Source organism: Pelophylax lessonae (assembly GCF_965119305.1).
Source record: "Pelophylax lessonae genome assembly, chromosome: 3".
NCBI classification, from domain to species: domain Eukaryota; kingdom Metazoa; phylum Chordata; class Amphibia; order Anura; family Ranidae; genus Pelophylax; species Pelophylax lessonae.
The window spans coordinates 39,949,919-39,962,263 of NC_138770.1; the positions used below are offsets into that span (position 1 = coordinate 39,949,919).

The 12,345-nt window shown below is 45.4% G+C and overlaps 2 protein-coding genes across 2 annotated transcripts in view; both read right to left on the reverse strand.

The window, feature by feature from the left end:
• The window catches only part of LOC309550016 (uncharacterized protein), a gene marked incomplete at its 5' end in the record, with an annotated part of 165,495 nt that extends 159,539 nt beyond the window's left edge, over positions 1-5,956 (reverse strand). The window contains one exon of the mRNA XM_082250488.1: positions 5,786-5,956. Coding sequence (XP_082106614.1) covers positions 5,786-5,956 — 171 coding nt within the window. The remainder of the gene's footprint in view (positions 1-5,785) is intronic.
• Positions 1-12,345, reverse strand: part of LOC309550289 (uncharacterized protein) — a 436,279-nt gene that overhangs the window by 407,305 nt on the left and 16,629 nt on the right. The gene's annotated exons all lie outside the window — the stretch shown is intronic.

The following is a 12,345-nucleotide window of genomic DNA, read 5'->3' on the forward strand; positions in this document are numbered from 1 at the left end:
TTTTATTAATAGAGATAAGAGTGATGTAATTTGATCTCCCAGAATCCTCCTCACCTCTCTGGTCAGGTCTGTGTTTTATTAATAGAGATAAGAGTGATGTCATGTGACCTCCCAGAATCCTCCTCAACTCTCTGGTCAGGTCTGTGTTTTATAAATGGAGATAAGAGTGAGGTCATGTGACCTCCCAGAATCCTCCTCACCTGTCTGGTCAGGTCTGCGTTTTATTAATAGAGATAAGGGTGATGTCATGAGACCTCCCAGAATCCTCCTCACCTCTCTGGTCAGGTCTGTGTTTTATTAATAGAGATAAGAGTGATGTCATGTGACCTCCCAGAATCCTCCTCACCTCTCCGGTCAGGTCTGTGTTTTATTAATAGAGATAAGAGTGATGTCATGTGACCTCCCACAATCCTCCTCATCTCTCCAGTCAGGTCTGTGTTTTATTAATAGAGATAAGAGTGATGTCATGTGACCTCCCAGAATCCTCCTCACCTCTCAGGTCAGTTCTCAATTCATTAAAGCCCCACTTATGACTGAGGTATAATTTGCCTACACAGGACCTCCCACTCTATAGGTTAAAGGCTTGTCATAAGCAATCTGGCATCATCACATACAACACAGGACAAACAGTCCCACTTTGCTAGTGAGATGCCAAGGGTCCACCCACATCCTAAGAGCATCAGAAAAAAAGAGAAAAGAGCTAGATGGAGGGACATTGGGAGGAGGAGCTGTGAGGTCAGTGTGATGTCATAGGACATACTGACTCTGGATGGAAGGACATTTGGATGGGAAGATTTGAGGGGTCCTCTATATGACGCTCCTGTGCAAACCAAATCATTGTTCCTGCGTGCGTCCTACCTCTTCAAAACAGAAGAGTGAACTTTTACCATACAGAAATCTGTGAAAGTAAGCTCTCATGTGAGCAGGTGATGTGCGGAGGAAAGGAGTGTAAATAGACAATTTTCTCCAGAGCTCCTAATGGTGGAGATGGATTTTGCTGAGTACTGGTGCCAAGTTTCCACCCCCCAGGATCACTGCAGGTGTGGAGAAAAGCTGTGTAAGAGGATATGGAGGAGAGATGAGGAGGAGATCCAGGAATCAGGATAAAGGTCAGGACAAGCAACAGACGAGCGCATCCAAGAGATGAAGCCGGGGTCACTACACAGAAAATCAATCCAAGGAAACAACAGGCAGGAGGAGGAATAGCAAGAAGGACCTCAGAGACAAATGTGAATATTGCTCAGCCAATGGGAGATTATCTCAGCATGACTTACATAATGAAGGAGATGAGGGGGAGGTGACCATAGATACATGGAAATTCAGCTGGTTCAGCAGGGATCGCTCACATTTCCATCCATGTGTGGTCACTGCCGGATAAAAGTCACTCGATCAGCGGCTGCAGCCAATAGCTTCATCACTGATCTGTGTATTCTGAGAGCGGAGGAGCGCCCCCCCATTGTCAGAACACAATAGTGCAGTGGGGAGGATTCCCCCATCCCCCTCCAATGTGTGGATGGGGGAATCACTTCAATATTTTTCACTCATCACACTGGCTGAATGATAAAACTGAACCATGTATGGCCAGTTTTGGAAGCACGATATTTTATTCATCATCTGATCCCCTGAAGGGAATAATCCACACTATATATGTGTGTATAATCATATGCTGGGGATAAAAGACGTCACAGTGACTATGGAGGAAGAGGACGGACATGACGGGGGGGTTACTGGGTGTAAATAGAAAATAAGATCTTATTACCTCCTCTACTGCCACTTCCAACAATGTCTCCTCTCTACTTTGTATCACCTGAAACGTCCTGCCTGTACCTGACATCACTTCCTGTGTGTACCTGACATCACTTCCTGTCTACTTCCTGTATGGGTAGAAGTAACATCACCACCTTGTGGAGCTCAGAGGAACTGCAGCCCTGAGAAGCGTCTGGTAGTGAGAACACGGCCTTGTGCTGTGTGTGTATGTACTGTATATCCTTATAGATGGGTCATCTCCACTCCCACCAAGGGGGATAGAAATATATTACTGCTCGGGGGGGAGACATTTTGGCACCTTTGATTTTGCAGTAAAATTGATTGCAGATTTAGTCATGTAGAACATCTGTTATATGGATACAAAGAACCCCAGCCGAGAATAAAGGGTGGAAATGGCTCCGGATCCCCAGATTTGGGCAATTATGTCACCAATATAAATGGAAAAAAATCCACGCTATGTGTAACAACTCAAATACCTACAAAAATAACTTCTACCAGACTGCTGCTGTAACAGAAGAGTATTAAGTGTCACAGTGCTGTCCTATTGTGTGTGCACATTAATTATCACAAATACACTAAAATATGTGGACACATTCATATATAAAGTGCTAGGTGCTCATAATAATATTCACTGCAGATCTACTGCTTCCACTTTACACCAATTTCTTTTTTCTGATATTCGCTGCTATATTAAATAAACTGAAATCCTGTGCAAATTCATGTAATCATACAATATTTTGTGCTCAATATAGTGTTCTCTGCAAGTCCACTGCTTCCACTTTGTATCTATTTCAATTAACTTATTTTGATTAAAAAAATCCACAAACCAATGAAAAGTTGATAATGTGTGAAAGTGTACCGTGCTCCAAACTGTGCCAGCTGTAGTGTAGCCACGCCTTCTTCCACCTCTTACACACGTGATGGTGAGGGCGCCTCCTTAGTAGTGCTTCCCCACTCACCAGAGCAATATGACTCCCAGCTTTTCAGCTACCAGAGTCACAAACATCCTTCACACTCTCCTCACCTCCGATGGCAAAGGAACTGGATCCTCCTCACTCACTCCTGCAAGTCTGCTGTGCTTTCTGTCAGTCTTCCTCCTAGATTTTCTTTCCTCCTCGGACCGCTGTTCCATTAGGAGCTCCGCCTCTTCATACACACTCAGGGAGGAGAGAAAGGGGAAGGATATACAGTACATACACACACAGCACAAGGCCGTGTTCACACTACTAGACGGTTCTCAGGGCTGCAATTCCTCTGAGCTCCACAACGTGGTGATCTCACTTCTACCCAGACAGGAAGTCTCTATGGAAGACAGACAGGAAGTGATGTCAGGTACAGACAGGAAGTGATGTCATTTACAGACAGGAAGGAAGTAGAGAGAAGACAGTGCCGAATCTGGTGGCAGAGGAGGTAATCTGTAGATCAGCTGATGAATAATATATCTTGCTTCCAAAGCTGGCCATACATGGTTCAGTTTTATCATTCAGCCAGCGGGATGAGTGAAAAAAATTGAAGTGATTCCCGATCCACACATTGGAGGGGGATGGGGGAATCCTCCCCGCTGCACTATTGTATTCTGACAATGGGGGGGGGGGGGGGGGGGCGCGCTCCTCCGCTCTCAGAATACACAGATCAGTGATGAAGCTATAGGCTGCAGCCGCTGATCGAGTGACTTTTATCCGGCAGTGACCACACATGGATGGAAATGTGACCGATCCCTGCTGAACCAGCTGAATTTCCATGAATCTATGGTCACCTTAAGTGACTTCCTCCCCTCCCCCTCATCTCCTTCTATGTAAGTCATGCTGAGATAATCTCCCATTGGCTGAGCAATATTCTCATTTGTCTCTGAGCTCCTTCTTGCTATTCCTCGTTCTGCCTGTTGTTTCCTTCGATTGATTTTCTGTGTAGTTACCCCGGCTTCATCTCTTTGATGCGCTAGTTTGTTGCTTGCCCTGACCTTTATCCTGATTCCTGGATCTCCTCCTCATCTCTACTCCATATCCTCTTACACAGCTTTTCTCCACACCTGCAGTGACCCTGGGGGGTGGAAACTTGGCACCAGCACTCAGCAAAATCCATCCCCACCATTAGGAGCTCTGGAGAAAATTGTCTGCTATTTACACTCCATTCCTCCGCACGTCACCTGCTCACATGAGAGCTTACTTTCACAGATCCCTGACAGGTTTCTGTATGGTAAAGGTCAAAGTTCACTCATCAGTTTAGCAGAGGTAGGACGCACCCAGGAACAATGATTTGGTTTGCATTGGAGCTCATATAGAGGACCCCTCAAATCTTCCTATCCAAATGTCCCTACATTTTTATATAGTCTTATAGTTTATATGTCCTATGACATCACACTGACCTCACAGCTCCTCCCCCCAATGTCTCTCTATTTGGCTTGTTTTTTGTGATGCTCTTAGGATGTGGGCAGTCCCTGGAAATCCTCACTCATAAAGTGGAACTGTTGGTCCTGCATTGTATGTAATGATGTCAGAATGCCTGCAACAAGCTTTTAACCTGTGTGAGTGTGGGGGTCCTGTGTGGGTAAATTATACCTCAGTCTGATAGGGGCTTTAATATAATGGAGACCAGAATGGTGAGGTAGAGGAGGATTCTGGGAATATCATTTGATTGTGTTTATTTGTGTTCAGATCTAGAGTTTTCCTCCTGTGAAATCTGGAGATCATATGACCATCCCATTGCCTCCATCTCCCTCCCTGATAGAATAGAGAAATGCAAAAAAAATTATAGAAGTCACCAGAGAGATCATCGAGGAGAGGTGAGCGGTGCTGGGAATTCTGGGACATTATCCAGTAACAGACAAGGGATGTGTCTGGATGGTGACTGTATCATTGTGTGTGTCAGGTTCCTATAAGGTGTCAGGATGTCACTGGCAATTTCTCCATGGAGGAGTGGGAGTATTTAGAAGGACACAAGGATCTCTACAAGGACGTCATGATGAAGAATCAGCCACCCCTCACATCACCGGGTAAGAGGAGACTTTATTGTAAAGGAGAGAGCAGTACGGAGGCTCCACCTAGATCCCCCATCATCTCATGACGCCCTGGGAGGAGGGCAAAACGCATCTAGCTATTGGCTGAAGCGTCCCGAATCACGTCATATCCGGCCGGTGGAGCGCACGCTGCAAGAGCAGCTAACCACCGAGCCGTCTCTCTGTTTGTTTTTAAACCTATGCTTGTAAGTAGGTTTCTTCTTATTTAAATAAAACATTACCTTGATGTACTTCACCATGGTGGGCTTTATATCTTTATATGGAAGGCGTAAAGCCGAAACGCGTCAGCATCTGTCATGTTGTCACCGCTATCCATGTTGGAATAAAGCATTTTATTTGGAAGAAGACTTTTTGTGTGCCAGCTTTATTCATATAACATTTGGTTTGGACGTTCAGCCTGAGCACCGACACTTAGCTCTTTATTTTCCCACAGTGCGGTGGAGCTAGGGTGAGTTACTGTTTATGATCTTTATGAGGACACCCTGGATCTATATACCACTGGCAATAAGGATTTCTCTCCTAAGCTGAGTCCCTAAGGCTGCTCCCACCAGGATGTATGGTCACACACCAGGAGATTATATTGCTCAACGCCCGATTTCCATCTGCTTGTGGTGAGTAGGGACACAATTCTTTTGCACTTTTTTACACATATCTATTCATTGATTCATTGAAGCATCACAGTGCATGGACATTTGAATTGATGATATGACAGTGATATGATATTTTAAAGCACATTTGTATCACACTTAGTTTTTATTGATGTGATTATTGATAATCATACACATTGATTTATGTATAGTTATTAATTGGGTTATTGTTACATAAGTTAGCAGCGCTGATTTTCGGTTCTTATTACTTCCTGAGTAAAGCCCGTCTCCCATATCACACACAGCTTCCTGGGCTGACTTTCACTCTGCACTACCTGCACAAGTAGATCACGCAGTGTTCACATGGACTGCAGGCCTGTAGCCGCAAGGATACATTCAGACATCGGGAACATACCAGCCCGAAATGCTCCTTGTCCTTCCCGCTGCACAACGCCAGTCCTCCCTTGGGCACTATCCGCACTCCGGTGACCCACAGGACCGACTGCGGTGATTCTACTGATTTCTCAGTTACTCCGCCAACACGTGGGATAGCCCCTGCGCAACGGCTCACTCTGGCTCCCGCCATCTTGCTCCTCCGCACGCGTGTCTCTGTCTCAGCTACACCCGAAGGCAGAAGTAGTGTCTCGGCTCCTTTCCCCTTTTCGGATTGGCAGTCTGTGGGCGGCTACTCCACCCACAACTCCAGAATAGCTGATTCTCTAGCGGTGGCTCCTCCTGTTAGGCAGATCTCTTCAGCACGCGCTTTCCCGCGCGGTACAGTAACTTCTTCACTGCTGTTCCAACTCTGCTCAGCCAGCATGAAGATCACTGTACAGCAGATCGTGTTCCTCAATCCACATCTGCCATTTCGGTCTGTACCTGGGCCTCAGTTGCACCTCCATCCTGCTAAGCCAACTGACCTCCCTTGCTGTTTGTGAAAATTGTCCCGTTGTCAGACATTGCACGGCCGACATTTTTCTCCACAGCACATGTACAGACATGACTTCCCATACTGTTTTGGAGAATTTTCCCGCTGTCATGAATTTCACGGCCAACATTTTTCTTCATAGTGCATGTACAAACATGACCCCTGACACACCAATCCCTGTGTCCCAGGTCACTACTTTTTTCCTCCACACTTACACCGATTACTGTAAAGTAGACACAGACTTTTTGTACAATACAGTGCACTTCCTCTTTATCAACACTCCTGCACTTCAGTTGTAAGGACACACTGTTTTTCTGACAAAAGTCCATCCGTTGCCACTGGCAACCATTATTGCAAACTTGACTCAACGTTTTGCAGGCTGCTGTTTTATGAGAGAAATGTTTTTTTGCTATTCTCTTAGGGGGTCTTTTATCTGGGTGAGCTCCTGTTGTTTGGTTGAGCTCCATGTTGCCCGGTTGGCTACGTTTAGCCTTATGGAGTTGTCGTTACTGTCTGGTAGCATTTTCCCACTCCTCATGCCTTTACTGCTTTGGGACATCCCACTCAGCTTATGGAGATGAGGCTGTGTCTGTCGATGGACGATAGAGAAAATAAGATTTTGTAAGATCTTACTGTAAAATCTTTTTCTCTGATGTCCGTCGACAGACGCAACACCCGCCCCTCTGTTTGGGGTTAGATCTTTGTTCTCACTGCTTTAAACTAAACTTATGTGCTGAGTCATGCAGTGGGGGGATTATGCCGAGAGGGACAGCCCCCTGGGGGTGTGTATTCAATTTTTTTTATGCCTAGACTACTCCTGATGGGAGGAGCATAAAACCATTCAGCTCATGGAGATGAGGCTGCATCTGTCGATGGACATCAGAAAAAAAGATATAACGGTAAGATCTTACAAAAAATCTTATTTTTCTGAAACATAGGCCCTGGAGAATAGAATGTTGGTAATTGTTAAGGTGTTCCTCTGACACAAATGTCACCTTCATATCAGGGGTTTATTTTCTCCTTTCCCCATTTTCTTTTTCTTTTTTATAATAATGTAACACGTTGTGTATTGTATTGTACACAAATAATTGTCGGTGCAATGATGAAAATCTTTGATACCAAAAAGTTGCTCATAGGCGATGCTTTAAAAGCTTTTACAGGTCATAAGTTTACAGATAACCATAAATAATGGTCTAGAGTGCAGTGGTCAGGAACATGTCATATACAGTCCCGTGTATAGAGTGCAGTGATCAGGAACGTGTCATATACAGCCCTGTGTATTGAGTGCAGTGGTCAGGAAAGAGTCATATACAGCCCTGTGTATAGAGTGCAGTGGTCAGGAACATGTTATATTTAGCCCTGTGCAAAGAGTGCACTGGTCAGGAACATGTCATATTCAGCCCTGTGTATAGAGTAAAGTGGTCAGGAACGTGTCATATACAGCCCTGTGTATAGAGTGCAGTGGTAAGGACCATGTCATATACAGTCCTGTGTATAGAGTGCAGTGGTAAGGAATATGTCATATACAGGCCTGTGTATAGCGTGCACTGGTCAGGAACATGTCATATTCAGCCCTGTGTATAGAGTGCAGTGGTCAGGAACGTGTCATATAAAGCCCTGTGTATAGAGTGCAGTGGTAAGGAATATGTCATATACAGGCCTGTGTATAGTGTGCACTGGTCAGGAACATGTCATATTCAGCCCTGTGTATAGAGTGCAGTGGTAAGGAACGTGTCATATAAAGCCCTGTGTATAGAGTGCAGTGGTAAGGAACATGTCATATCCAGTCCTGTGTATAGAGTGCAGTGTTAAGGAATATGTCATATACAGCCCTGTGTATAGAGTGCACTGGTCAGGAACATGTCATATTCAGCCCTGTGTATAGAGTGCAGTGATCAGGAACGTGTCATATACAGTTCTGTGTATAGAGTTCAGTGCTCAGGAACATGTCCCATACAGTCCTGTGTATAGAGTGCAGTGGTCAGGAGTATATCATATATAGTCCTGTGTATAGAGTTCAGTGCTCAGGAACATGTCCCATACAGTCCTGTGTATAGAGTGCAGTGGTCAGGAGTATATCATATATAGTCCTGTGTATAGAGTTCAGTGCTCAGGAACATGTTCTATACAGTCCTGTGTATAGAGTGCAGTGGTCAGGAGTATATCATATATAGTCCTGTGTATAGAGTGCAGTGGTCAGGAACATGTCATATACAGCCCTGTGTATAGAGTGCAGTGGTCAGGAGTATATCGTATATAGTCCTGTGTATCGAGCGCAGTGGTCAAGAACATGTCATATACAGCCCTGTGTGTAGAGTGCAGTGGTCAGGAACATGTCATATGCAGCCCTGTGTATAGAGTGCAGTGGTCAGGAACATGTCATATGCAGCCCTGTGTATAGAGTGCAGTGATCAGGAACATGTCATATGCAACCCTGTGCAGAGAGTGCAGTGGTCAGGTAAAGTAGAGTATTAGAACCATGCAAGTCATATAGTCACTAGGTATCTAGGCATTAGTCTGATGATGGATCTGATCCCCGGCACCTCTACACTGAGAACCGAGCAGTCCAACACTGTCGATCGCTCAGTTGCTACAGCTTTGTGAGCAGAGAGCTGCTGCCTGTCAATCAGCAGCTCTCTGCTGTGTCCCTTCTTGCTCACTGGAGCGCTGGGCTCACTGGAGCGGAGGGGGCGGAGCTCTCGCTGAGAGGCTGAGCCGGGTGTCAGTCCAGGGCTCTGGCAGATACCGACTCCATGGTCATGATGACGCAGAGCCTGGACTGACCTTTGTGACGTCAGCAGAGAACAGACTTCAGCCCGCTCTCTGCTGAAAACAGGTCACAGGAGTGCAGAACAAACTGTACGCCTGTAATCCACAGAAGTACAGCCAAACAAGTTTTGGCAATACTTCTCCTTTAACCACTTGCCGACCAGCCAGTGCAGATATACCCGTACATCAATTCGCAGAAGCGATTGTGGGGCACACGCACCCCCCCATTCGCTCCCCATGGAGACAGAATGGCAGTCTGCTGGTCCCTGTGTTGATTCTATAAGCCCATCCCCCACAGTTAGAAAACACCCCCTAGGTATGCATTTAACCCTTTGATCACCCTTGGTGTTAACCCCTTCTCTGCCAGTGTCATTAGTACAATGACAGTGCATATTTTTAGCACTGATTACTGTAGTAATTTCACTTGTCGCCCCAAAAGTGTCAAAAATGTCAGTTATGTGTCCGATCTGTCCGCGCAATGTCGCAGTCCTGCTAAAAAAAAATCGCTGATCACCACCATTACTAGTAAAAAGTAAATACAAATTTACATAAATCTTTCCCCTAGGTTGTAGACGTGATAACTTTTGCACAAACCAATCAAAATATGCTTATTGGGATTTTTTTTACCAAAAATATGTAGCAGAAAACAAAATGGCCAACAATAATGAAGAAATTTGATTTTTAATTTTTTTTATTGGGAATGTAATATAGCAGAATGTGAAAAATATATATATATATATTTTTTTTCAGAATTGTCGCTCTCTTTTTGTTTATAGCGCAAAAAATAAAAATCGCACAGGTGATCAAATACCACCAAAAGTAAGCTCTGTTTGTGTTGGGGAAAAAAAGGACATCAATTTTATTTGGGTACAGCTTTGCATGACCACAAAATTGTCAGTTAAATTAATGCAGTGCCAAATCGCAAAAAATGGCCTGGTCATAAGGGGGAAAATCTTCCGGTCCAGAAGTGGTTCAGCTTACTATGGTTATGTTTGCTTGTAATCACTATTGTTAGAAATATTTGTGCGTGTCACAGCGTAACCATATTCAAATAGTAGTTTAAAGTATGTGTAGCTCTACCCCCTAGAGCAGTGGTCCTCAACCCTGGTCCTCAGGGCCCACTAACAGGCCAGGTTTGCAAGATAACTGAAATACATCCCAGGTGATATAAATTGCTGCTCAGTGATTGCAGTACTCTAGTCTGCATCTCCTCAAGGTAATACTTAAAATCTGGCCTGTTAATGGGCCCTGAGGACCGGAGTTGAGGACCACTGCCCTAGAGGGCCGCTTGATTTTTTGGGTCCCCCTTATCCCTGCACAGCTAGGCAACATGCATTTTCCAACTCTCACATGAAAACAAAGAATCAGTCCATGGGCTTGTTTTTATTGGGAATTCAACTTGGATGGGGAATAGGAGTTATGGGATGCCCAACTTGACTTGATTAGAACAACACAAGGACAACTTCCTTCACTCTATACTCTGAAAAATGGCAAATCCTGGACTGTGTTCCCTTTCGGAACAATGACAGTCTCTTAATTTAGTGTAGCACTGCCCCCTTGGAAGCTGCCGAGAATGGATTCCCCTGGGTTACCCATAGCAACAGTCAGTTAAACCCATCAGTCAATGAACAGTCCACGGGATTTGGTTTTTTGTATTTTAGTTGGAACTGGGATGGGAGAAGGGATGAGTGGGACACTCCAATGAAGGAACTATGCACAAATCCTGAGGACATCTAACTACAGTATGTGCGGCAAGGCTGCTGCTTCAATTTGCCACTGAGGTGCAGATTTAAAGGTGAACTATACTTTAGGTTTCTCTTCAGGGTCTAACTTGGCACCCCTTTTTTACTTGCTGTTTGTGCTGACTCCTGTCCACTGACTCTCACTGGAGTGGTCCCCTTCCTGGGCGGACCCCTGGCAAGCTCCCTGGTTCTCACGGACACTGTTTTTCCTCAGGTTTCTCTGCCACTTGCTCCACTGTCAGTTTCCTCTGGACCACACAGCTTAGCACCACACTTCTGGTCCACCAGTCCCACTGCCTGTGACCACTTTCCACACTGATAGGAGGAGAGACAGCCATCACCCTCCTCCTGGAACCTGGCTTCCCATCCAAAGACACCATGTCACATGTGCCCCCAGCTTTTATGACCTATCCCAGGATGCACTGCGGTTGTGCTCTCCCACTGGGACAGCCACAAAAGCCTGTGTGTCACTGGCTGGGTTTCCTCCACTGTCCAACAGGCTCCCCTATTGGACACAGTGGGGACACTCCCTCAGCCCAAGTGAATCACACATGACACATGCAACAGGCAAAACTACTGATCAGGCTCCCCTGATAAGCAGATGAAGCAAACAATGCTTTTGCCTAGCACCTAACTAGGAGGGTGCTACATCAGCAAAGAAGAATTCCACTTAAAGAGGCTTTGTGTCCCCTTGGTGAAATTTTAGAAAAGTAAAATGTCCAAAACTTGTAGGAGCTCTATGTCTCCTCTCTTGGAAATATTAGCCCACCTGACTGCCTTGTAACAAGTCCCAACATAAGTGATTGGGTTCAGTGGTGGCACTGTACCTGGAAAGCTTTCTAGATATTGCAACTGGCAGCCTCCTCCATTTTAGGCCCTGGGGGGGGGGGGGGGGCATAGAGGTACTCACACTGTCTCTGAAATCCTGCTGCTTTTCAGAAGACTGCCGTTCAAGCCTCCTGCTGTCCAGAACCTTCCATGCTAGACAGGGTGACCCATAGAAAAGACTGTAGGGTAGTGGAGTTCCCTTTGTCCTTATTCCTTCCTTCCTCAGCTCCAGACTGGAGGCAGAGCCCCCTCAGCCCCAGGATCCCCACCTAGGATACACAATGCAGCCTCAGCCCTCCATATTCTACCCAACTACAACCCCTCCCCCTGCTTTGCTGGTCAGGCTTCACTATATTTATGAGGCCTCCTGCATGGGGATTGGTCCCATAAATAAGCAGATCATGGCCTCATCTCATCCACCCACTAGCTTCTAGAAGCTTCTAGAACCAGAGAGGGGGGGGGGGGGGGCTGACCTACAGCAACCCCAACCAATTACTAGACACACTACTGTGACACAAATACATTTTCCTCATACTAGACTGTAGACTAGAGGATGCTACATAGGCAAAGTATTTTAGTTCTTTAATGTGTATCATCAATATTGTAATTATGAAACTCCACCTCTTTCTAGTTAAAAAATGTCCATTTAAATGCTTCTATCACAAATTAGAAAGCTTCCAGACCCTCAAAGTCAGGGATCCTCAAACT